The sequence below is a fragment of the Triticum aestivum genome, chromosome 5B (genome assembly GCF_018294505.1).
Source record: "Triticum aestivum cultivar Chinese Spring chromosome 5B, IWGSC CS RefSeq v2.1, whole genome shotgun sequence".
Classification (NCBI taxonomy): Eukaryota; Viridiplantae; Streptophyta; class Magnoliopsida; order Poales; family Poaceae; genus Triticum; species Triticum aestivum.
In genome coordinates this window covers 607,636,469-607,663,798 of record NC_057807.1, presented here as the reverse complement: position 1 = coordinate 607,663,798, position 27,330 = coordinate 607,636,469, and the positions used below count along the sequence as shown (strand labels likewise).

The window sequence follows — 27,330 nt, the reverse complement described above, 5'->3', positions numbered from 1 at the left end:
ATGATTGAGGACAGACAAGCCCGCGCAGTGTTTGATAGCCTAGTCAAGATTGAGGTTGGAGATGGCACCAAGGTGCTGTTCTGGAGAGACAGATGGATTCACGGTTTTGCGGCCGCCGATATTGCTCCGCTTATTCATGCCATGGTGGCTACTCGCACGAGGAACAGGCGCACAATCAGTGAGGGTTTGGACAATGGCAAATGGTTGCAGGATGTGACTGGTGATCTCACATTCGTTGGGCATATGCAGCTTGTGCACCTCAACTTGGCTATTAGCACGATCGAGTGTGACCCGAACAGACCGGACTGCTTCTCTTGGCCGGCAGACCCCTCGGGTAGTTACACTGCGAGATCCACATATCTACCCGGCAGTTCCAGATTTCTGACCAAGTGCAAGATTTTTGCTTGGTTGGCCGTGCAGCATCGCATTTGGACCTCGGATCGACGAGCTAAGCATGGGCTTCAGGATAGACCCTCAGCTTGTTACACGTGCCTGCAGGAAGAGGACAACGCTGAGCATATTTTGATCCAGTGTGTGTACGCTAGGGAAGTTTGGCATGAGGGTCTCCAAGCCCTCAACTTGCAGGTCACGAGGCCAACTGAGAACGACAATCTGCTGGATTGGTGGCTGTTAGCGAGGAAGGGGAGTGTCAAGGCTAACAAACGGGCTTTTGACACATTTGTGATTGTGGTGACATGGGCCCTGTGAAAACAAAGGAATGCTCGAGTTTTTAATAGAAGAAGCCAACAGAGATCCCCGAGTGAATTGGTAGACGCGATTCTTCGTGAGCTGCACGAGTGGATTGAGGCCGGAGTTGGAGATGTTGGGTTGTCACGTTTCATGAGAGAGTAGGCTTAGGATCTTAGGTGTGGGGTGTTTCCGGGTGTTGCCGAGAATGGATGTGTGCATCCATTCGTAAGGCATCTCTTGTAAATCTTATTCTCTCTTTTATAAAAATATGGTACGTTATTGATGTACTCTCAAAAAAACATCTTCGCGATATTATTATTTTTTTCCAAGAAAAAGAAAAGGCTTGCTCTGTTGCTCAGCAAACAGAACATACGGTTCGCCGGCCACTCGCGCGAGACCTAACAACCGAACGAACATACCTACCCGGCAATGAGGAGGTTGCTCCTCTTCTTGTAGGCTTGACTCAGCCCTTTCGTGCGATCAGCAGACCGAGCCCCTCCATGCCCAAAAAAACAAAAAGAAAAACAGACCGAGCACCGGAGCACATGTGGAGTATGCATGTTGCCAACTTTTCATTTGATTTCTTAATGCGTGACTCGGCCCATTTGGACACGAGAGAGACCCAAAAAAAAAAGTGTGCCAGTCAAGCTGGGCACGTGCTCCTCTGCTTGCTCCGACGATTGATCGGGTCGAACACGACCAACAGCATTGCTACGACGGATGAATGTTGATGATCCAAGCAGGAATTCACCGCCGCCCAGTCCAATCCAATCCAAGCAGTTCACGTAGAATTTCCCGCCACATAGTACGAGTACGATCGAGTTTTACTATTCTTAATTTTACCCGCGGCGAGCTGATTTGTCCGGCGCGGCGCGGTGCGCTGCAAAAATAGAATCCCTTGCACATGCCCCCTGCCCGTGAACTTTGTACGGCCAGCTAAGCTGCGCGCCGCACCGCACTGACGCGGTTAGGTTCGAGATTTCCGTTTTCCAGACATAGATAGCCGACGCACCCACGCCACCCCGTGATCCAAGGACCGAACCTGGACGCCAAGCCAAGCCATCGGATCGGATCGGATCCACTTGCCGCAGGGAGAAGAAGGGTCTCTGGGTCGCCGTCCCCTTCCTCCCACCTTCCCCGAGCCCCGCACGAGACGAGACGGCAGACCCCTTCAACCCCCCACTCCGCGTCCCCGCCCCGATCAGTACCGGTTAAGTAACTAACCTCTTCTTCCTCCCTTGTCCACTCCGCTTCTCCCCATCCAAGAAACCGCGCCAGGACCTCCGCCGATCAAGGAGAATCAAGAAGCCGGCGTACAGACCGATCCATCGATCGACCCTTGCCTGAGCCGGCAGCAGCAGCCATGAACAACCTGTTCTCGAGTTCGTGGAAGCGCGCGGGCGCGGGGGGCGACGGCGGGGACCTGGAGTCGGGCGGCGGCGGCGGGGTGGAGATGACGGCGCCGCCGGGCGCCGCGGCGGGGGCGAGCCTGGACCGCTTCTTCGAGGACGTGGAGTCGATCAAGGACGACCTGCGGGAGCTGGAGCGGATCCAGCGCTCCCTCCACGACGGCAACGAGTCGGGCAAGTCGCTCCACGACGCCTCCGCCGTGCGCGCGCTCCGCTCCCGCATGGACGCCGACGTCGCCGCCGCCATCAAGAAGGCCAAGGTCGTCAAGCTCCGCCTCGAGTCGCTCGACCGGGCCAACGCCGCCAACCGCTCCGTGGCCGGCTGCGGGCCGGGCTCCTCCACGGACCGCACCCGCACCTCCGTCGTCGCCGGCCTGCGCAAGAAGCTGCGGGACGCCATGGAGTCCTTCTCCTCCCTCCGCTCCCGCATCACCTCCGAGTACCGGGACACGGTGGCGCGGCGCTACTTCACCGTCACGGGGGCCCAGCCCGACGAGGCGACGCTGGACACGCTGGCGGAGACGGGCGAGGGGGAGCGGTTCCTGCAGCGGGCCATCGCGGAGCAGCAGGGCCGCGGGGAGGTGCTGGGCGTGGTGGCGGAGATCCAGGAGCGGCACGGCGCCGTGGCGGACCTGGAGCGGAGCCTGCTGGAGCTGCAGCAGGTGTTCAACGACATGGCCGTCCTGGTGGCGGCGCAGGGGGAGCAACTGGACGACATCGAGGGCCACGTCGGGCGGGCGCGGTCGTTCGTCGACCGGGGGCGCGAGCAGCTCCAGGTCGCCCGCAAGCACCAGAAGAGCTCCCGCAAGTGGACCTGCATCGGCATCGGCATCCTGCTCGTCGTCATCCTCATCATCGTCATCCCCATCGTGCTCAAGAACACCAACAAGAGCAACAACAACAACAACCAGCAGTAGTAGGAATAGCTTGTGATGATATGATCCTGGCTTGCTTGCATGCTTGCTGGGTGTTGTTGATCGTTTTTTGTGGAATTTTTTGCGATTGTAATTACTCCATCCGTGCGGTTCGTTGAGCCAATCGATTATGTTATATAACTATATACTTTTCGGCGATTTATGAGTGGTAATTATGCAGTTGATTGAGTTTGGGTTGGAGTGTGGAGCCAAGCTTGTGTGACAGGTGAGCCAACTTTGACTTGGTCGGAGTCCATGTGCCGGCGCGGCTGACCGGCGACGCACTCAATCGGGAGAGAAGAAGAGAAGATTCATTCAGGTCCCAACTACCTCCAGCCTCAGGCTCCAGATGCGAGGCACCGCTCGTTGGTTGGAGTAATCTACGGCAGGTCGTCAAATCTCGAGCTGCCTGCGTGCTCGTCAACCATGGACATGGTGGTGCTAGTGGTAGTAGTAGGAAAATAAAATTTCGTTGCTTGCAAGCTTCTCGAAAGGCAGAACTTCCGTGTCATTTCGAGGCACGCTGGACTGCGACAAGATTGCGATGCAGTAATACAATTCTGCTCACTGGAATCAAGATTAGCTGAACCACCACCGGAATTGCGATGCAGTCCGGTACATGGCGCAATTATGTCCGTTCTAAGGGAACACATCCGCTCCATATAAAGCAAAAAACGCAACATGTGCTTCCATGAGAAGCACATCCGCTTCCGCGAGAAAGGATAATTTGTGCTTCCAAAAAAAGAGAAGCACAACTATGTTTCTCAAAAAAAAAAAAACAGTTGTGCTTCCCCGAAAAAAAGAAAAGCACAACCGAGGCTTGTATGAAAAGCACAAATGTTCTTCCGGGTTTCTATTTTTTTTCTTTTTGTTTTCTCTTCTTTTGTTTTTTATTGCAGGGTTTTCATGCTTTTTATTTTTTTTATCATTTTTGTTTTTTATTTCCGTTTTTCCTGACTTCCAGTTTCTTCGAATTTTGTTCGTGAAAACAAAAGTTTGTCTAAACATATTAATATGTGATGTAGTTTCAAAGATTTTGACGCAATAAATCTAATGATGAAAATGGTTCGACATTTGGACGCACGACTTAAAAAGATAAACCGTCTTGAAAAATCGAATCCATGAAAAAGAGGAAAAATTTCAGGTTACTACAACTGACGCACATGCAATTTTGACAGCACCAGAGAAGGTAAGAAAGTGACCGTTGCAAGGGTACCCCTTAACTAGTGATTTCGTAGTTCTCTGAAGACATTAGTCAAAGGGTATCTCTTGGAGAGGTACCTCTCACTTCCCATCGTGATGACAAGTGGCGCATTGGTTTTGCGACATTTGTCACATCCTAAGAGCTTTGTGTTTTTTTCATTCATCAAGTTTTTTAAAATGCTTTATCTTTTGAATCGTGTTCAAATCACTATTTTCACCATTGCGTTTCTCAAAACGAGATGTTCGAAACTGGATCACGTGTTGATAGGTTTGGATGAACTTCCTTTCAAAAAAAATCAGAAATAGAAAAATAGAAAAAGAAAAACAGATACCTGAAAAAAAATCATAGATAAATACACAATAATCAAAAGCGCAACTCTATTTTTTTAAAGTAGAGTTGTGTTTTTCACTTTTTGGGAAGCACATACCACTGCTTTACCGGAAGCACAACTGTGATTTTCACTTTACAGGAAGCAGAGTTGTGCCTCCCGGTAGGCACATGTGTGCTTTCACCGGAAGCACAACCGTGTTTTCACTGCTTTTCATGAAGCACAACTGTGTTTGTCGCATGGTGTGTTTCACGAGAGAATTTTAAAAAGAACATCACAAAAACCTAGAAAATAAAGCAAAATCCAAAACCGAAAACCCCCCAAGAAAAACGTGCAAAAAATACGTATTCGAGAGGGTGCACTCAAATGCTCGGCACGTGGCGGTAGTCGAGCGCCCTCAAAAGTGTCCGCTAGGACCACGTGACACATGTGGTAAGCATTCCAAACAATTCAAAAAAAAAAAGGTCCGCTGGGTTGGCCTTCCGCATGAGTACCCAGTAAATAGTTGCTCCTAAAAAACTATAGTTGCCCCTAGTTCTTCCACCACCACTGATCTCTTGCAAGCAAATTCTCTGAAGTATTCCCTCCATCCCATAATATAAGAGCGTTTTTAAGCTAACAATACATGTCGTAGAATTTTCTTTTCTTAGATGGGACGTGTCACGAGAATGTCTGGCATGCCATTAACCTCGCAGTCAAGCAGACAATTTAAAACTCATCTGCTCGTCCTCCTAACGAATGCATCTGAAAATGGATCGATCGGATCAATCAGGCAAACAATTTAAACCAAAGGGAGCTGCGATAAAGGTGAAGGTCTGTATTATCTTTCAGTTTCGGTCAGGGGCAGGCCGTGTTTGAAGGAGGGGGCGGAGAAAATCACTGCTCCTGGACGGACCTGGAGAAACTCGAGGTCGAAGCCGGTGCCTCCAGGCTCTGGTTGGAGTAATCTACGGCGTGACGGTCGTCAAACCTCGAGCTGCCCATGCGCGCGTCAACCATGTCACCATTTGGAGGTAGAAGATTGCGATGCAGCGAACGGATCGAGAAGCGTGAAGTTTCCACTCCCTCAGAGCAGACCGTCTTGCTAATTGGACAACATTTAAGAAAGGCGATGATCAAAACAATTCACACACTGGAATCATCTCTTAAATGTGCATAGCAAAATTGCGATTATGATTTACACCAATTCAAAACGTTACTGCCCAAGTATCACGACTGCCAAAAAATCATATACAGTACATACAAGAATACCCAAGCAGACATGAGCTCAACCTATTCATACAAAAGAACAGAAAATTCACGCTGGCATCAACGATTTAACATTTACCAGAGGAACAATTGTCACCCATAGAACAACAGTTTCAGGAAGATTACATAACCTCCTCGCAGAAAATGATACAGAGAAGGATGTACAAGAATAGCACAGCTATAGGATACACAAACTCGATAAATGTCTGTCAGCTTGCATCGCACCCCAATTTCATTGACAACAATGGTATACATCGTCTAATCACCTGAACTATCCTCATGATTCATCCTCAAAAAGGGCTCGTATAAATGCAGTCAGCACTGAAGCTGATAACAAAAGAATCCATGTATATGGGTGTCCTATATCCAACCTGGGAACTTACAGGGTACATCTGCACTTTGCCTGTCCGCTAGCTTTGGCTGGTGATATCGTACATCTTCAGTCTGCCCCCACAGGACAGGCTTCTGCACTAAACTACATGCAAGTTTTTCTGTGCTGAGCTTCATGAGAAGTATCTTTATCATCATTGTAATTCATCAGGCGCCTTGAAGAACATTAACATAGAAGGGATACCCTTGGCCACCACCTGATGTCACATTTTCATCCACATGTCCACTCTCAGATGAATGCACTTTCCAGTGCAACTCATAAGTTGAAAAATCGTACGTTCCAGGTGCAAATATGCACACTTTCAGGGGAATTTTGGCAGAACTGTCAGGTTTGAGATCAACTTGAGCGGAACTCAATGAGCACCAAACAAACGGTGAAATGCTTTCTGACGATTGTTTCTGAGAATGTGCCCCCTTCGTGCTTGCGATGGCTTTTATGTCGTTTTCCAGCGATACGTCATACCATCCACCCTGACCAGTGGCAGATTCATGTGAAGGGGCAGTCTTGGTTTTCTCTGCCATACAGTCAGATGTAACCACTCTCACGGTAGTGTTATGTTCTGAAGAATTGTGAATCACCAGTTGGATGTTAGCCTCACAGCATGACTTCGAGAAATCATGAGTAATGGTTCGAGGTCCCTCCATAAGCCACCAAACAGGATTCTGGCTGAGAGCACTGCAAAAGCAGACCAATATCAGCATATATGTGCAGGAACACCAAAAGTAACAAAGTTGTTACACTGTCAGAAGGTTCTAGCACTTGCCTGCAGTGGCAAGTGTGATGAGACAGCAGTTGTTCTGGCTTGGAAGAGTTAACAGCTACTGCCTTTGAGATCAGAATAAAATCAAGTAGACCACGTGGCACCTGAAATGAAGTCGATACATAGGTAAGCATTTGATTAACTAATGCTAAAATTTAAATATGCATACAGGAAACCAGCCACTGGCCCCATTTCGATCCAAGTGTTGTTGTGTTGAGGTTAAAGCTAAGGGCAAAAACACTACCCAGCTGGATAACACTGGTAAACAGCAAGAAAACAGTACCGCCAAGTGGTCTAGAATGGTATTACAACCTCAGGCAGCACTCACCTTAGCTAACTTCCCTTGTTGGTATCTTTCTTGATAGTGGAAATCAGTGATAGGAGTCCGAGAAACATCAAATACATCAGTACTACCCCCAGCAGATAAAACTATATCACTTCCACAGGAACCGTCTGCCGCCTCAATACATGAACTGGTACTTAAATCCTGGAAATAATTAATGCATGGAAAACCATATCACCTAGCCAGATATAACGGGCATGAAAATAAAATAAAGAAATGGAATACATAGGGCCCAAGTGTCTTCTATTTGATAGCTTGTTCAAACAGTGTCTCCAACCTTTATCTTGAAGAAGCATGACACAGCTTGGTTTGCTGGTATTGTTTCCACAAAGCTGATGGAATCGCGCGAGGGTAATGTTGAAACTGCCCATTTAGTGCCGACGCATGACAACTGATTAAGTGCAAATGAGTCTGATGGAGTCTTGTTGATTACATCCATTCGCACAATATACTCTTGCAATCTTGATGAACACATACTTATAGCAAATGATACATCAAGTGAAGGCAAGACCTGTAAATAAGAATTGTTTACAGAAAATTAATAGATTCCAATTCCATATTTATCAAGAACTGTGTTCAAACATACAGGTGCTGGCTAAGCAAATTTAAGATTAAATAATGCAACAGTAGCATCCAAAACCACGGTGCCATTTATATGGGTAGTAGTTCTACACACCGTAATCATGGGAGTACAGAACGCTATAATGTGAGATTGAAAAATAAAATAGAATCAATCACACATCATACTAGCTTCCTGTATTTTGGTCCAAAACATGACAAAGATATCAAAATCTGAAATCCAAGTCTTGGGACCACCGCACTTCTATAGAGCTATTACAACTTCAAAACAAAATTAACATAACCAGTGGCATCAAACAATGAACTCAAGACTTTCAGAGCACATCGGATTTCTGGCTAGCAGCCATAACCAGTTTCGCGCCAGCCACAACCTATATTTGGTAAACCGGCTGGCACAGTGAGGTTTTAGAGATTTCCGTGTGTCATAAATCTTGCCAACATATCTCATTAGATCAACTAATTACTGTAGAAAACTGGTGCCCCGAGAAGCAACTGGTGCAATACTAGTTCTCAAAACATGATTCCAAATAGAATATACTGTGCATGTACAATAAGGTAAATAATAAACATAAAACCCAATAAAATATTGCCAATTTACCTCCACATTGTAATGCATGCGCAATGTGCGATATGGAATGTCAGTGGTACTCTCCATTTCATAATAGAGAGACAAATAAAGAGAGAAGTTTCCAGGAGTTGCAGCATGAAACCAAATAGGCCAAGAGAATGTGGCACCGCCTTGAATTTTAATTCCCTGGTAAGAAAGGAATGTAAATATTGTAAAGAAATCGGTAACACAGATCAGATTAGTAAAACAAGACAGGGCCTTTGAACCACCTCACCTGAGGAAATGCAAATAGCGAACCCTTGACATTTTCCTTAGTACCTTCGGATACAGTATTGCTGTCTGACTGCACATGCTTTCTTAAGCACTGTGGGAATTCAAGGTCAAGGTCTGATGAATCACCGGGAATTACAAACCTTGGATGGCTAATTTTCATTTTTATATTCTGCATGGCAGGCTTGGAAATGGTTAACATACAAAATGATGCTACAAATACACATATATTTAAAATTTATATGCTCATTTCTGAAGAACTGAGAAATCCTTTGTTCATTATGAATTATTGAACAAGGCAAAGAGATAAATACGAGGATAAAAATTTGGACCTTCACAGCATGCTCTGATTGGTTTCTCAGATTCAGCGTGAGGAGTTGTAAATCACCAGTAAATGCTTTTGTTGGCAAGCACTCAATATAGCCCGTAAGTTTAGGTAAACCCTGGAGGCAAAGAACTTAGTTACTCGCACGTCACATGAAACAAGTATTTGAAAGAAAAACCCAGACAAATGAGAACCTTGATAACAATCAGGTTGGTGTTCAAAGAACGCCAGGCCCCTCTTTTCCCTTTCTTGTTTTTCTTTTGTGTAGCCACTTCGAAGTACTGATAGCCTACTACTGAATCTGACAGGGTCCACCTTATCCCAACTAACTTCAGAATACCTATAACTTTTGGAGTCACTTCAAGTTGTATCTGGTAGAATTAGAAGGGGTAGTTAGCCATTTGGAAAACTCTGCACATACAGTTATAACACCGATATGAAACAGCACTGCCAAATATAAATGAATAAAAATAAACCAATTCCACATGTCACAAAGGGCAACAAATTCGCTGCCCAAAACTTAATACACATATCCTACCAAAATATTTAAACTACGAACAACGGAGGCAATGATCAGTGTAAGTATTACTCGCTTGTTATGATTTCCATTAATGTTTTGTTGTAATATCAGGGTTTACAGTCAAACTAAAAAATGATAACAAATCCAAGTTAAGGCTTATATCTGGTTCAAAGGAATATCAAGCAAAAACAAATAATATAGAAACTGTACATGAGGCTCGCTCTGCACTAGCTATTACAACACCTTCATCAGTGGCGGAGGCAGAACTGTGCAGAATTAGAGATTTTTTACTTCTAAATATCTATTTTCTTAAGGTTTGGCCCTCCCCAACTTATTATAGTAGAACTTGGCCCCCCTAACCCAAAATTTCTGCCTCCGCCACTGACCTTCATCAAACTACTATTTGCGCATAATAAATAGAACCATCCTTGGTTGGATCCACAACAGCACACCACGCTGATAGCAAATAAACCGTTATAGCTCTTCCTGTTTTCTGTGTGACCTTCTAAGAAATATACTCCCTCAAAATGTAAGTTATGTTTGACTTTTCACAGTCTCCAACGCACAACTTTGACCATGATTTGCACTTAATGATATTATTCTTACATGCCAAATCCTTATAACCCTGCGTATATTAGTAGTCAAAGTTTCAAAACGTTGAAACACACACATGCTAATGTGACTTATATTTTAGGAAGAGGGGAGTATCATGGATTAGGGAGAATTATCTAATGGATAGTTCAAAATAGTATTCGTTGTTTCAAATAGTAATTTGGATATGCTACATACAGGTCTCACGATGAAGACCTTTTAAAAGCGTTTTTTACGTGACAACGGATACATTTTAGCAAGATTCTTTAAGGCACACGGATTAATGGCTATAGATGCTTACTCTTTTGGTTTCACCTCCTCCTAATACAATGTCAAGCTTCGATACTGTGAAATTGTTTCCATCACTTTCAAATCTGCAGCAATCAACCAGAAATAACAATAATGGTATTCAGAATCTTCAGAAGAACCAAAGGTATCTACATAAATACACCTCGATAGTTAGGGGGGGTAATTACGTCGAAATAGAGGGCTTTGTGTTAGCTATATCTTCCTCGGGAGCTGTTGTTAATGCACCAGTCTCTGCATGGCGAACACAATACATCGGTGAACAAAACAATCTCTCCATTATGGAGTCCTTAAGAAAGATCTTCTAATCTCAGAAAGAAAAACTCAAATACCCGCACCTGAAGCATTCAAATTGGTGGAAAGCTGGCATATCAGGGAGATGCCAGACACATTGACGGAAATTTGCAAAGGATTCTTCAGCTCAACGTTCAGTTTTACTGCCTCTGCACCAAATGAAATCAAGGATTCAGAACGAGAATATTATGAGATGCTCCAAGTGTCTTTACAGCGATGATATCAGATTGCTACATCCTAATTCCCGTCAACTCTCTCTCTCTTTTCTAGTTAAATAAATTACTAGCATCGTATTTTTAACTTCTATGGTCCCTAGAAATAGGGAACTCTCAGCATTCTGGGCTGCGGGTTCGATGTGGGCATCGCGCGTCATCGACCGGACATGTTTTTACCGCCTTAGCCTACACACCTCGGTACACCTGTCATTCTTCCGCTGTGTATTGGTTCGTGGGTCGTTGTGTCAGATGCGTCGCAGATCAGGGGAGGACGGAAAGGATCATGCTGTGGGCTGCGCATGTGGGGTGATGTCTACGGTTCCTCACGCTGTTGTGCTCGCTTTTGCGGGTACCTCCAGAGCGTTCTCCAAGTGGGAGTCGGAAGCATCGGTGTGCACAGAGGACGCCATTTCCACTCACCTAAGAACTAGGGACAGCTGAATATTTCTGGAGGAGGACACAACAGTAATACAAAATGAAACAAGCAAAGTGGAGCAGCGTCAGGTCTGCTCCTCTGTTGGATGTGTGCGCTGGCGGCACCCCATTGGCGGAGAAGGCTCCAGAACCCTCTCTTGGCTTAGACTCCTCGTCGCCCGGCGAGCGTGAGACCGCCTCCGATGGGTGCACAGCTCTGGCATGCCTAGCCACAACCTCATCAGGATCCGGGCACTTTTGCCTCTGTTAGTGCCAGACTCCCAGCCGCCCGGGCCACCCACCCCCCACAAAGGCGATCTCTACCCAAACCGTCAGCACCTGACGTCAATTTGGAGGCTTTAGCTGACCAGTCCTCCGAGCCTGCGACGACACCGGACAGCAGGGGCGCGCAAATTTCAAATAAAATCAGCCGCCATACCCCGACGCTCCCGCCAACAGAGCCAGTCTTGGCGGATGGGCCGCGAAAGCTAGCCATGCAGCCCAGCATGATCCTGCATCAGCCCATGACACCCATGTCTACTCCAGACCGCCCATAGCTGGTTCCAATCACGATGTGCAAAGGGCGTCACCCGATCACGCCTCTCCGCGTGCCGCTCCTGGCCGGTTTGCCTCTCCACCGGTCACCCTGTGCCGCTCCATGACTCGTGCCACCCCTGGCAAGGCATGGACGCTCGGTGACTTTGTGGCTGCTGCAACGAAGCAAATCGGGGCCATAATGCCAGCGCGCCTGGGAGAAGGCCACGACGCCCTATGAACTTCACCCACGGCGACGCCACCAACTGCGGAACGAAGGGCACAGGTTCACATCCTATGAACTCTTAGAATCGTGGGCACTAATCAGAGGATAACTGTCGCGGAGATGAAGACGTACGATGGCAACGACATCTTCCCCGCACCCGTTGGGTTCGCCGTCCTCTCGGCCATCGCTGCGCTTGTCGACCATGAACTCTTAGAATCGTGGGCACTAATCAGAGGATAACTGTCGCGGAGATGAAGACGTACGATGGCAACGACATCTTCCCCGCACCCGTTGGGTTCGCCGTCCTCTCGGCCATCGCTGCGCTTGTCGACCATGAGCTCCCTGGCACCTCGCCCCCCCCCCCCCGGACGGTTGTCTCCACGAGCAGTGTCGTCGCTTGCGAGACTTCCTCCTCGTCGAGCTGCAACCTTTCTCCCGTCAATCGCGTTTGTTATGGAACACAACCTTAAGATTGTTATTTGGAATGTCCGTGGCCTGAACACCCATGCGCGGCGATTTGACGTTAGATCGATGTTGGACACCACTGATACGACCATTGCTTGCCTCAAGGAAACAAAGATGGCCTTAATCTGCTCATCGGTGATCCTGGACACGCTGGGTTCAGAGTTTGACGACTATGCCTACCTGACAATGAACAGCACACGAGGCGGCAACCTTCTTGCTTGGAAGAGCAGGGTCGTGACTATGACGGACCCGAAGTTCTTCGCAAACGCGACCACTGCTGGTTCAGCTGCCCCTTGGTGGATGACAAGTGGTCTACGAACCACCGGTTGATGCGGATAAAATCGCGTTCCTTCAAGAATTGCGCGACATCTGCAGCGATTGCCAGGGACCTTGGATGCTCTGCGGGGATTTTAGGGCCTGTTTGGATCCTGCCCCTACTCGCCCAGCCAATTCGCGGGCACGCCAAAAAGTTGCCGCACCTTTCAGCCGCCAACAACTTGCCCATGATTTGGCGTAAAAATGAACTGCGGAAGCTGTGGTAGCCCGGGCATGCCAATTTATTGGTGTAGAACCAAACAGGTGCCCACGCTCTGGTCAATGACCAAAATTTTGGCTCGGCTGCTGTAGGCTCCCATCCAAACACAACCTTAACCTAATCTACCGCAACAAGGACAAGAACAATGACAATCTGCATAGACACATGATGGGCAGATCCCGACGGTTGATCAACAATCTTGCGTTGAAGGAAGTATGTCTTCCGTGCACCTTGACAGAGTGCCCTGCACTTCTAATTGGGAGGACGCCCATGCCGCCCGCCACCTTCGATGCCTCGCATCGGTGGTCTGTGACCACAGCCCATTGCTCTTGGACAGTGCCCCCATTCCAGCTGCACATCTGCGTTTCCACTTTGAGGATATATGGTTGCGCATGGATGGTTTCCACACGATAGCTGCCACGGCTTGAAGCTCTGTCCACGACGTCGGCCCCTTTTGTCATTTGATGCTTCAATTGCAAGCCACGGCACGGAAATTGACGAGTTGGAGTTCCCAATCTATCGGGAACATTAGGCATAAGATGGCCATCTCGCGCGAGCTCCTATCACGCTTTGACAAGGCTCGGGAAGACTAGATGTTGACGCCACATGAAAATTGGCTCCGTAAACAGCTCAAGATTTCCTATCTTGGCTTGGCTTCTATCTAGCGCACATTCGCTCGACAACGCGCCTGAATCACCAGTCTCAAGGACAGTGACGCCAATATTGCCTTCTTCCACCGGCAATGTTCCTTTCGTCGGCAGAAGAACATGATTTTTGGATAGCCCTATCAGCCGGAGCCAAAACGCGTTCATCGCCGCCCGAAGCCTGCATGACAACTTCATTCTTGTCAAGCAGTCAGCCCGGCTTCTTCACCAGTTGGGTGCCCCGCAAGCCCTGTGCCAATATGGCTTTGGGAACAGATTTCTAGAGTGGATCACTATGCTCCTCTCATCGGTGAGCACATGCGTCCTGATGAACAGCGAGCCGGGCCCCCTATTTGGCACCGCAAGGGGCTACACCAGGGTGACCCCCAGTCGTCGCAGCTATTTGTGCTCGCCGTCGACACATTAGGAAGGCTCATTAAGCACATGATTGGCTTCGGAATCATGGCAAAGCTGCACCTGAGGCATTCGATCCCCGCGATGTCCTTGTACGCTGACGACATGGTACTCTTCTGCCACTATTCGTCCAGTGACATTATCGCCGTGCGCAAAGTTCTGATGCTCTTTGGCCACGCCTCCGGCCAGATGGTTAATTACGCCAAGAGCTTCGCCCCGTTGTTGCACTGCGACATGGACGAGGCGACAGCTGCACTGGCGCACCTTGGCTGCCCTATAGTCGAGCTACCAATCACCTACCTTGGGATCCCACTCACAATATGGTGACCGACTGCCGCCCAATCTCTTGTCGATGGGATTGCCGGGCGACTCCCCGCATGGAAGGCCAGCCTGATGAACAAAACCGGGCGTCCCTTCTTCGCCTCCACCACGGTGACTATCGGGAACGGATTAACGACATCTTTCTAGGAGGACCGCTTGCTCAACGGGCAGTCCATAAGGGAGATCACCAAGCGTCCCCGCAAGATCTGGACCCCGTCGTTGAAGGTTTGCAGGGCCATAGCTAGGCTAGAGACATCCACGAGACCCTGGGCATACATGAGATTGGCCAGTACCTGCAAGTTTGGTTGGCGATCGAACATGTCATGCTCTCGGACACCCCCGGCCAGCTTGTTTGGAGGTGGACGGCCTCCGACACCTATTCTGCTAGCTCCTGCTACCTCGCCCCCTTCCAGGGATCCACGACTTGCTTCTCGTGGAAGCTCATCCGGATGAATTGGGCACCACCGCGTGTGAAGTTTTCCACTGGTTGGCCAACGAGGGCAGATGTTGGACGGCTGATCACCTTGCTAGGCATGGACTCCAGCACTAGCCACGCTGCCCACTCTGTGACCAACCCCCAAGACGATGCGTCACATCCTTCAGGAGTGCCCCTTCACCAGGCAGACTTGGCACGAGATCCTCTCCTAGCTAAGGATGACCACTGCAGGCCCAAATAAGGAAAAAAACACTCATGGATTGGTCGCTCCACACCAAGCAGAACACGCCGACACAGATGTGCAAAGGCCTCGCCTCCATTGCCCTCTTGACGCCATTGATGATTTGGAAGCAGCAACGAGTGCATCTTCGATGGCGCCCAACCTCTGGTTCATGTCCTTGTCTGCAAGATCAAGGCCGAGGCCGAGCAGTGAGCACCAATGATTACGAGTCGAGCGACTAGTCAACGATTACGAGTCGAGCGACTAGTCGAGACTAGTCGCTCGACTAGTCGAGACTAGTCGCTCGACTAGTCTACCAATCGCGAAGTGGTTGCCGACTCATTTTCTCGTGTAGACTACAAATACGAGTCCAACTGTGGATCGGCTAGTCGACGACTAGTCTGGACTAGTCGACATGTTCTAGTCGCTCGACTCAAATTTGGGAGGGGGAAATTGGAGAGCTAGGAGAACAAGCTGCCTGGACGAGGCTGCAGCCAGCACCCACTGATCCGCCGCCGCCGCTACCCACCGCCGGGACAACAGATGGCGCAGCAAGGCGCGGCGGCCGGCCGGAGTTCATGCTTGGGCGTCGGCCATGGCCGTGATCCGTGGGCACGCACGGCCTTGTGACGAGAGAGAAGGAAGAAAGAAAAAGGAGAGGAAGGGAGGAGGCACGGCGGTGGTCGGCGGGCTCGACGGCAGCAGCGACTGGAGGCGCGGGTCGTGCGTGCGCGTGCTCCTGGGCGTGATGGCGCAGGCGGCGGAGATGGGATCGATTGGGATTAGGGTTTCAGTGGTTGGGATGCAAAGTGGACTAATAGGCTGGCCACTTGGGCCCAAATGGGCCAACTGGGGGGTGGCGTTCTGAGCGGTGCTGGGCTGGGCCTGTGGCTGGATGGCAGCACGATAAGCATCTCCAATAGCATACCCATATTTTCCCTGTGACTACGTACTACTACTACTACGTATTTTGATTTTTTTAGTACTACGGTGTCATGTCAACTAGTCTAGCACTAGTCTAGACTAGTCACGATTAGTCTATGAGTCTCAATCTCGGAACGACTCGTCGACTCGTAAACCTTGGTGGGCACGCGTTGCGCCCATGGCCTTCGCGTCATCCTGCCGCCCACCTAGGATGTACACTAGTTTTCCTGTTTTTTTGTTTGAACTTAGCCTCCTAGGAGGATTGTAACTAAACTCTTATCTTTTCAATGCAATGAAACGCAAAAGTCCTTTGCATTTTCTCAAAAAAATATTGTGTATAGAGTTTGTTGGGCCAAACCAGTCACGTTTACTAGGAGTGAAGCTGGTAGCAGTTGACCGACCGTCAAAATGTGGGCTCTTCAAGCATGACTTCCAATTGATTTCACACCACGATCACCCCCACGAAAACCATGGAAACAATGACACAAAAGGCCCACAAGTGAATAAACAACCAACAGATAAACCGTACAAAGGAAGCAACATGGGAAAGCGCACGGCTGCTCCTAGTATACTTGCCAGAGTGGGTAGTTAGAATCATCAAATGGTTATTGAGTACTAATCAAATGAGCAGAAGATGAACTAAACATAGCATTTTAGTTATGTGATTCCTACATGTGTAGGTTTTTCATTCAAGTGATGACATGTCAGTCAAAATAGTTGGCAATAGGAAGGTAGTGACCAGTTTTGCCCAGTCAAGCCAGTATTGTTCAAAAAAGTATGGTTTTTTCAATAACAGGTCAGAGTAAAAACTATGGTTCATTTCCAAGTTATTTCACACTGGTTATACATATTTAGGTAATTTAAATGAACAGATGGGATATGTCTAGTTCAAACTAATATTTGAGCGTAACAGCACAAACTACCACATGGAGTCATGCTCTCCTAGATGAGAGTATGCAATTGGTAACTACGGGCCTATTCTGAACCTCTCCAACTTATGACTCCACAAAATTCAAGTGTGAAGCCGGCCTGAACGCCTGGGCTCCGAGAAGCTAGATTCACGAAGCTCAGCCCAATCGTTGTGTAAAAACGCGAAGCTCCCAAAGCCCAGCTCCACGAAAACCAGAATCAGGAGTTGCCCGATATTACAACCACATTGCCACCGCCAAGGAAAACATTTGGAGCCATGTGTGACCCAAACCGTAGTGCTCGACCTAACCCTCCTCCTGCCGCCGCCGCCACCACGGCGGCTCCACACAATTGGCGACCGGCACCCCCCTACACCTTCAGATCCGCCCGTTCCAAGACCATCCCCGCTAGTTTCCGTCCAGAACATGACCTCAACGCAGCATCCCCATTGGCACCCGAGTATCATCCCCATCGGCAACCAAGGCAGTAGGCAGGAGACATCGCCCCGATGGCATTGACACCGGTGCTCGTCCCGACGCTGTTGGCAGCCATGGTGCTGCTCATGTAGATGCCCATGGCAGGCCAAACTGGGCAGCCTCCAGCAGGCCCAGAGTGGCCCAACAAGCTAGCGGCCTCCTAGCTCGGCTGCAGCGTTGCAAGAAGCTAAGAATGCTTCCGAACAGTTTGGAATCTCCAGGTGAAGCGAGAAGCTGGCTGGAGAAGCTGAAGCTGTGGAGTTGGGAGAACAGGCCCTACATGTCATAAGTGGCTGTGGCACTGGACCTTGTTGGGCTGGTAACGTGCTAGCTAACCTCAAGTTCCTCGAAAATGATTGGTCCGTGTGTTTGCATAATTATACTCAAATAGTACTCCCTCCGTCCTGAATTACTTGTCGCAGAAATGTATGTATCTAGACGTAGTTTTAGTTCTAGATACATCCATTTCTGCCACAAGTAATTCGGGACAGAGGGACTATGATATACCACATTTTCAAGATGCAGTTCAGCTGTTGAGGCAACTATCAATTAACTCAAAATCAGTCGATTTTCTTACGGGCAGTTGTAGACGTATTAATACAATGATAACAAGATTTACCTCCAGCAACGCAAACACATGCCTTGTTATTTCTAAAAGGAGAAGACTTTGGCTGAGTGTCGAGCCAGTTAGTTCTAACAACAGATGACGATGGGATCAATTCTTCTTCCAGCTCCTGCCAAATGCTTTCATTAACATCAACCTGTTATACAAGGTAGCTGATACAAGTTAGAAGTGCCTTCATTTTCAATCACACAAGCGCAAACTGACCAAAGACCTGGTTAAAGTTAAGAAAAATGATAAATGCATGGCAGTGTTTGATCACAAATTGCTCTGGAAACACCACAGGTTCAATCTTTGATTACTCCAGAAATGAAATGGTGGACAATTAGAAATATGAATGCTATAGTTGTTATGACATTACATCTGTATTTGATGCGTAAGTGCGATGATCTTCATTTACAACTCTGAGTGATGACATGTTGAAAACAGGAAGTTGAAGCTTGTATACATCAAACTTTTCCCCTGTACTCTGTTTACAAAAAAATAGAAAAATTAGAATGGAAAATTCGGTACAGCTGATGCAAATCATAACTGAGTTGGTCAATAACCTGAACAAAATGGAAAAAATCATTGAGGAACATGCTTTGCGTTGTCAGCGACTGATGGCTACAAGCAATAACCTCCAGCAAGTGCTTGATAGCTACATCGAATATCCCAAGGACTCCATACCACCTAATTCGTACAAGTGTCAGAGATAGTTTACAAGCAAGGGCAAATGAGCAGAAAAACATGCAAGTACCTTCCAACATTAAAATGTACATGATTGTTGATGTAACTCCAAGGATTTTGTTTGTAGACAAACAGAGCATTTCTGTATGCCCGAACAGCATGTTGTTTCTGCACCATCAAGACAAACGCTCATTGTTAAGTCAAGTACTGTAGCATTGCTAAAATGTCACTGCAGTGGAGGAATTAATATAAACCTGATCAGACAAGTAGTAACTATTGCCAGCTAAGATTAGGTGAAATCCATACTTCCGAAGCATACGTGGACTTGACAACAAATAGCAACAAGCAGCTTGCTCAAGCAGCACAGCAGAATGCAAGGAAGGTTCCTGAATAGTAGAAGGTTTCATCATTCATAAATGTAACGAACTAAAAGAGAACTTAAAAAAACTTGAATAGGCCGCATGCTTCTAGGTATACCTCATTTGATATGCGGAAATAAACAGTTGATGCTTCCCTATGTTGTCCTCGTGTTTTAAGCATTTCTGCCCACCAAAGGCCACATCTAGTAGCATTTCTCTCACCAGAAGATCCAATTCTCTGCATATATGAATACTTATTGATACTTTGTATGAAGAAGAGCAAGACCAGACAAGTGAAGAAAAAAGAACAACGATAAATTCAAAACCAACCAACTGAAAGAATCGAACTAACACATAAGAATGGCAATCTCTACTTGAATGGCCCCACTGCTTTAAATTCCTTTCTATCATGCAAAATGGAAAAAAAATGCATCTGGCTAAATTCAGAGTTCAAACTTCCCCTTCATTATGCCCATGGCCCTACCACCTATGGGCGCACACTCCCAAAAATAACAAAGGGAAAAGCACGGGCCTTCTGTATATCTCATGATTTCACAAAAAAGGAAGGAAGTTTTAACATATTTATGGCTGGTTTGGCATGTCTGATTTGGGTTCTTGCTTATCTGCTTTGAAGAAATTTTAGTGTATTTATAGTTGTTATTGACTGCTTTGTGTTGCTGAGGAACTAGAAGACGAGAGTGCCAGACACATATTTCCAGATGCATCTGAAATAGAGTAAAGTGTTTCATGCAAAATGGAATTAGAAATCATTTTTCCTATGTCTTCCCACTTTTCAGATTCTACTTTTCTCTGAAGAACACGAGGACTAGGGCCACTAGCACAGAATAGAAAAGATGTATCAACCGGTCAACAATGTTAAACAATAATTATTTGTTCATGTGTGTAAACCTAAAAGTGGATTTCCAAAAGAAATAAATACCAAATATGTAGTGAAGGCATTTTCCATGCAATATTCAGCATCCTTCCTCGACTGATCTAACATGAAATAGCAAAGTCCACTCATCTCCTGCAAAAGACGCAAGCATACATCATAGGAGTGAATATCTGTTATAGATAAATAATGGGCCATCAGAACAAAGTATCAATTTCATTATTCACTGGAAAACAGTTCAGCAACTCTGCTAATGTGAAATGAATTTGAAAGCATATCATCTGGTCTATCGTATATGTAAGGCATAGCCTCTTGTCAGTTATTCTTATGGTAAAAAATATATCTTGATTTACTGAAACTACTAAGCAGGACATATCTCTTCAGAATTGCCACTAGCTGTGCCTTTAGTTCAAACCCAAAATCATTATACATGATGACCATGTACCCATGCATAAAGTACTTAAAAATAAGTTAAGGAAATTCAAGCACCTGAACACCAGCAAAACGCTTCCAAGCTTTATCAAGCTTATAATCTGTCGAAAGTAATCTGTAATTGGACAAGGCAAGCTCGTAGTCTCTTAACATGAAAGCATAGTCACTGAGAACTCTGATCTGCGACTCTATGGAGGTGAATGTATACCTGTTGAGAAAAATAGTGTTACTGCAAAAGGGCAGATTTGAAAAGAATAAAATACAGTAAAAAGTGTCAAGCATAAATACTTACATTGGGCCATTTGCAGCTTCTGGGACATCATCTCTCTTTCTCCACCACAAGTTCTTTATCTGATTTCTAAAGCCCTTTCTTGTTGCGGCTACCTAGAACGATACTGAATTTTACTAAACAATACATTTGAAAATGGTAAAAAAAAACTAAAAAGATACCTGCTGATTGAGCACACGGATCTTTTGCTCCATGTAGGGAATGATATGATTAGAAGCAAAATCTTGCATAAAATCCTTTATCTGATAAAGAAACAGCAGTTAAGACTCTTAGCTTGACTGCCAGCTCCAAATCTTAGCATGCAAAACTAAAGCCCGGAGGATGACATGACCTAATGCTAGAAACTAATAGAAAAACGATATGACCTCCCTGACATTAGTTCCTATAAAAACCTTGAATCAATCGACTAATAAGTCAGTCACTCACACTACTGTCAAAAGCACAATAGCTCTTCAACCCAACTAACAACATTCCTAATTGAACTGGTGAGTTGTTAGATACTGTGAAAAGTTGAACAATGCTTTACGAAACTTTATGTGCCAAGACAAGCTTAACAGAGATTGGAGAAGCAGTAACTTGCTATACTCCAGATGCTGCAGTACCTCATTCAAATCATCCATGTTAAGGAAACAAGTTCCTTCATGATTGTGCAAGCCATGAGCTTTCTGCAGTTAGTCAAGACAAGACTATAAGTAGATTGCATACCTGCTCAACTACGTAGACATGAACATAAATATTAAATAACTTGGTGGACTTACATAGGTTGACCACGAATTATCAGCATCACTGCCATCCGCTTGTGTAGAAGAGTTAATACTCAGCAATTTACAATCATTCAAGCCAAGGGTGGTCCTCATTTCCGCTAAGATGTTCACAGCTCTTGACAAAGGAAGTAACATGGGTCAACCAAAGAATGTACAAAATCAGAACTTAATAAGAAGACGCGGCAAAATCAGCAAATGACAGCAGTAGAGCAAAAATATGATTTAAAAAAAACAATGTACGGAATCCATTTAATATCACACTATTCAAGTGTGATGCACTTCCTTTTGCCTATGCAAGCAGTTAAAACATCAGCTATTACCTTAATTGCATGTTCCAACTTAGATAAGCATAACCTTGGGATGAAATAAGTAAGTTATTCCAAATGGGGCTTATATGGCAGCCTTGGGCCCTATTTGGCAAAGCTTAGCTTCTTCAACAAGCTGGCCTAACGAGACTCTTCAGGTTCCAATACGAACGGGGCTTAAAAGTTTCCGAGAAGGCACACTCACCACTCAGTTATGGGGACTAAAGCTTCTTGTAACTGGGCCCATAGCTGCCAGATGAAGATAGAGCTCACTATTCCAAACAAAGGTAAACAAGCGGACACCTACTGCAACCCTAAGTGCTCATGTGGTATATACTATAGCTTTGAGTGAAGCCCTATATGCCATTTAAATATTATATAATGGTTTGGGGTTTGTTCTAATTATAAGAACAAATGCATTAAACAACAAAACAGGACTTCAATCATTACAGTTCACATAAATATGCGGTTGATGTTGTTAATAGGTGGACATAAAAGGACTCGGTAGACTCAAGAGTTGAGATCTTAGACAAAGAGTCACACAAGCTAATTAATTGAAGAAGCCTCAAGTCCTGGACTACCTTAAAATACATTGAACTAGGGATGTCAGACTTTCTAACATCAGTGTGAAGAGAGAGCAGTCTGAAAGAATACAACATATTAGAAAGCTCACATCACTGACACAAGTTCACAAGATGTTTTTTCACTTCTGAAAAATGTTGGTGACCATTTAAGAAGAAACAAAACTCACTTCATTTCAAAAGTAAGTTGTATCTTTCCTGCCCAAATTTATGCTTCAGCCACCAATTAATCCAATCATATTTGGCTTATATTATACAAAATTGACACCATTGGATTCACAAATTTGAAAGGACATTCTTATTCTATGATTGTGATTTTGCAACTATTAACAACGTATTTTACGAGATCTATGGTCAAAGCTAATATTTGGACAGTTAAAATGTGCCTATATTTTGGAACACATGTATTACTTGTTAGCATTTCTCAATAGTTCATTTCACCAATGCAAGGAGGAGAGTGTGTTCCCTATTATGAGGAGAAAGGAATAGTACATCTCTTGTGGTCCATCTTGTTGTTCATGAAGTACAAGATAGTGCTTCAGAATCTGGGGATCCATTATGCCTTCATTTAAAAGAGGAGGCAACTGATTTGCATTGAACAGATCAGCGAATTTGCTAATTGGCTCTTTGTCCTTTGACGATACCACTAAAAGACCTGTTAACAATAATCAGAGTATGAGGAAGAATAGAAGATTCTGCAAACAAAAGAAACCTAAGAGTAGAGAGCCGAGACTCACATGCCACAGGGTGATCAAATGTTTCATGGTCTGAAAAGGACAGTGTCCGTATTAGCTCTCTGTTGAACTTCTTAATCCACAATGGGCACAACTCAGCTTCAGGCTCTGAAATTGTAGCAAACATGGAATTCTATGTAAAAACAATATGGAACCAATAAACAGCAAACACCAACCCTATGACTGAACCACATGTAACGATCCGCTTGAGTAAGACATCAATACGACCAAAGCATTCATCAGTCAAATAGATACATCAGATAACCAACCAAATGGAGGTTGACAGCAGATTGACACAACAAAACAGGCAATTTGAGCAACACAAATTGTGGCATGAATGCTTGCCATGTGCGCTCACTGTAAGATTTGGGGGAAAAGGTTGTGGCTGCTCATTAAAGGTTTCTAACATTAAGATTATTGGAAATATTTGAACAAATTAGCAATCTGGCTACTCTGGTTATAGTCCCTCATTTTACTCATCATTAGTGTTTCTTCGCAAGGATATCACATTATGATTGCATATAGAGGTAGTGCAAGGGTTCTCACTATTGAGTACATCTTTCAACTGTGGCGGATCTGAAAGCAAATCCGGAAGAGCCTTCTCGTTTGCCTCGGAAACCACCAGCTTAATTCTCGCATCCGCAACCTGTTCCAACACAAGCATGGTCAAGTGGTCATCATCAACAGCAGAAGGCATCTACAAGTGTATAGCACATTCCACAAGGTTCACCTCGCGGTCCTGCTTCCGGACATCCGACGCATACACCATCCGAATCTTGAACTGCTGGAGCCTGTAAGGCTGGTCACTCGCTGTGCGAACGGGCACTGCTCAAACCGACACACGAAACACCGGGTGAGGTCACACAGAACCGAATCAAAACGAAATGCGAAAAGCATTGCAGGGAATCAGCTGAGGCTGGCGTCGGGGAGGCGCATCACCGTCGATTTTTTTGAAGAGGGAGAACGGGGAGAGCATGTCGACGAAGCTGAGGCCGCTCTTGCGGCACGCGGCCTCGGCGAGCGGGGTGGTCAGCACCATCACCACCGGGGTGACGTCCTCGAGGAGGAGCCGCCCCAGGTAGCTCCGGAGCGGATCCATCCCGCCAAAACCCTAGCGGATCGAGCGGGGCCGGTCCGAGCGGCCGGCGATGCGAATTGCGTGATGCGGGGGCGGGGACGGGGCCGGGGGCTGGCTCTTCGTGGTGGGCGGCACAGCATGTACGGGGTCTCCGACGAGGGGGGGGGGGGGGGGGGGGTCGCCGGAGAGGTCTGCGGCGACGGCGACGCGGTGACGGTGGTGGTGTGATCTGGAAGGGCGCGAGGTAGGGGAGAAGACGACCAGTGGGCGTATCGTATTGGGTTGGGTTTGGGTAGTTAGATGGACGGGCTGGATACTTGGGCTTCAGAGGGCGGGTATGATGATGGGTCCGGTCTCCGGTGATATACAAGGCCAACGGTCCACTAGATTGGACTCCACCCTGATCTGAAAAAACAAAAGTCTCCCAGATTATTTTATTTTCCTCAGAGAAGATCGGAAGAAAGATGATTAATTAAGAAAACATGATGTTAGGGAATTCACGCCGCCGCATCCTCAGCTTCGAAGCCCGTGGCCGGCGTCCGCGCACAGCCGCCTCACGTTCAGACTACTTGCTCCGCCACAGCACCAAACCCGCTGCCGTTTGTCGATCGCCCCCCCTCTGCCGACGCTACTGCACCTCCCAGCCCGTCGGCCCCCGGCCCCGGTGGTACCACAATCCGCTCAAGGTCGCCTCCGCGGCAGTTCTCGCCTCCGGCGTCACGGGCCTCACGGCGTTAGCCTACTACCGCCCGTACCTCGACATCGAGGTCGTGTCGTACACTAACAGGATTCATGTGGTCGTCCTCTCCTCCCAGTCGGAGCGCGAGCTCTGTGTTCGCCGCTTCGACGAGGACATGAACAAGTACGCCGCCGAGTCCCGGATCGTTGACCCGCTCCACCCCGACACTGTCCGCGTCCGACGCATCCTCGAGAAACTCATCCGCGCCGCTCGCAAGGATGCGCAGGATCTGGATGACGGGACCCGAAGAAAGCAGCAGGGTAAGAAACCAAGCCGTCTGCAGCCGCACGCAGGACACCTCCATGGGGTCAAGTGGGAGCTCATCCTTGTCAAAGATGATCGGGTCAATGCAGGGTGCCTGCCCGGCAAGATAATGGTCACCACCGGATTGCTCGAAGTTCTCAAGACTGACGCTGAGATTGCCGTTGTTCTTGGCCACGAGGTGAGCTAGTAGGTTTAATACTGGATTACTGAGTTCACGTCACGCAATTCAAACTCTCATCCATGGTGCCATTATTATTTTTCTAGGTTGGGCACGTCATTGCAAGGCACAAGGCGGACATCGCCAGGCAATATTGGTTTCCCACTCTCTTATGGCGGCCTTTCTTTTCAATGTATGTCCACCTTTTGCATTTTCACATGTTCTTGTTCAAATTAGCTACTACTGCAATTAGTTAGTAGTACTGCATTGTAGCCGAAGGTAGACATACAATTAGTTCAGTACTACATTTTCATATGTTCTTGTTTAAGTTAGTTACTACTAAAATTTTCACAATGTAGCACTCTCTAGAGAAACTAGAGATGATACCGGCGCATTGTAGCGGGAGTTAGATGTAGGTAATTTCTATGAGATTTTGCGGTATGAAACTTTAGTATTCCGATTAGCAATATGAGAATTTAAAATCAAGCACATGTAATTTAATATATTTGATTATTATATAGTTATAGAAAAATTATTTAACATAAGTACCATGCATGATGCATGTTAAGCTGGGTCTTTTCCCATGCATGGAGCATGTTGAGTTGGCATAGCTGCGATGTGTTTAGAATTAAATTTTGTGAGGCATCCATGATGATATAATGAGTTGTCATACTTGCATGTCAAGATTATTAAGTCAGTACGGATCAACTATTTAGATGTAAAAGATACAGAATTTCCATATGCACTTGTAAGGAGGCCTACTGTCCATGTTACTCCCCAGTTCCTAAATATATGACGTTTTGGCAGTTCAATTAAACTGCCAAAACGTCATATATTTAGAAACAGAGGTAGTATATAAGTACAACTTTAGTTGTTTCTAAGCCGGCCTTTTAGTTAGTCATTTGTCAGTCCCGAAGTTGCACATCATGAAATCTCAATCAGCAAGGAGAAAAAAAATTGCATACAATTTTTATAGCGTGCAGCTACCTAATTTATGTTAAATGTAGAGTCAAACGATCATATTCCTATTGACAAATGTAATTTTGGGAAGACTTCGAATTTCTCGGTCGACTAGGTCCTCAACTGACAAAATTTTAGAAAAATGGCACAAAAATGCCAAACTAAAATAAAATATCCAAGATAATAGACAGTAGACTAATTTTATAGTGGTACAATGAAAATATGCATCTTTAGCACAGTGTGCCATGACGGAGGAGCCTTGCTTCTTGCGATATCAATAATAAAGGGCTTTCCTACATGTGGTTCAACGTTAATCTCTTGCTAGTGTACTCTATTATCTCTTCGGTCATTATTATTATTAAGTTGGTTCGACCCTTGTGAGTTGGTTTAGTTTAGCAAGTCTTAGGTTTGGTTCACCTTTGACGGTTTTGCTTATGTTTGTAGGATGGAGATAGAGGCTGATCATATTGGAATCATGCTACTCGGTGGTGCAGGTTTCGATCCAAACACAGCCCTTGTGGTTCTCTGGAAGCTAGCAAAGATTGATGCTTTAACAAAAGAGGAATCATTAGTGTCTCCATATCCTTCATATTTAAAAAGATCGCAATATTTGTCCCAACACAAGGTCATGCAGAAGGCAATGGAATTATACAAAGAAGCTACTCCAGATCAAGGTGATGACAAGCAAGCCGGCGACGGTAAAGGTCTTTCTTTCCGAGAATCCTTGAGAAACCAGTGCAACATTGTATCAACAAGATTGAAACGAGGTTTTGGAGGAATATCAACAAATTAAAATGCATGGTAAGACCGAAGCAAATGAGGGAAATGTTACCTGATGTCCTGCAAGTGCACATGGTTGATTGTAGTTGCTTTCGCAAATTCAGATTACAGATCCCACGAAGAGTTGAAGAAATGGCCGTTTGCCTCTTGTAGATGTTTATTGTGTTGTGATTGTAAGTTATTCTTCGATTCCAAGCGAGAGAGCAATGACGATGAAATGGTGCAGAGTGTT

General features: G+C 46.2%; 3 protein-coding genes across 3 annotated transcripts; 2 read left to right on the top strand and 1 right to left on the bottom strand.

Moving 5' to 3' along the window:
* The first annotated feature begins 1,726 nt into the window (after positions 1-1,726).
* LOC123113589 (syntaxin-121) lies at positions 1,727-3,186 on the top strand. Its single transcript, XM_044534880.1, has one exon. It carries the CDS (start codon positions 2,054-2,056, stop codon positions 3,014-3,016), a length of 963 nt encoding a protein of 320 aa, XP_044390815.1. The 5' UTR covers positions 1,727-2,053; the 3' UTR covers positions 3,017-3,186.
* A 2,621-nt stretch (positions 3,187-5,807) lies between these two features.
* On the bottom strand, positions 5,808-24,417 carry LOC123113587 (trafficking protein particle complex subunit 8). Its single transcript, XM_044534877.1, has 28 exons — positions 24,060-24,417; positions 23,851-23,945; positions 23,667-23,766; positions 23,124-23,228; positions 22,879-23,041; positions 21,495-21,615; positions 21,339-21,401; positions 20,898-20,978; positions 20,740-20,831; positions 20,505-20,655; positions 20,064-20,150; positions 19,242-19,361; positions 19,019-19,150; positions 18,835-18,932; positions 18,644-18,767; positions 18,457-18,564; positions 18,093-18,234; positions 10,785-10,889; positions 10,617-10,680; positions 10,442-10,514; positions 9,224-9,400; positions 9,037-9,147; positions 8,709-8,876; positions 8,465-8,620; positions 7,565-7,798; positions 7,273-7,431; positions 6,948-7,048; positions 5,808-6,859 (listed from the first exon to the last, which is right to left on the bottom strand). The coding sequence occupies exons 1-28, from the start codon at positions 24,217-24,219 to the stop codon at positions 6,331-6,333; spliced, it is 3,819 nt and encodes a 1,272-aa protein (XP_044390812.1). The 5' UTR covers positions 24,220-24,417; the 3' UTR covers positions 5,808-6,330.
* Positions 24,418-24,667: 250 nt separating this feature from the next.
* Positions 24,668-27,330, top strand: LOC123113588 (mitochondrial metalloendopeptidase OMA1-like). Its single transcript, XM_044534878.1, has 3 exons — positions 24,668-25,379; positions 25,466-25,551; positions 26,763-27,330. The coding sequence occupies exons 1-3, from the start codon at positions 24,681-24,683 to the stop codon at positions 27,109-27,111; spliced, it is 1,134 nt and encodes a 377-aa protein (XP_044390813.1). The 5' UTR covers positions 24,668-24,680; the 3' UTR covers positions 27,112-27,330.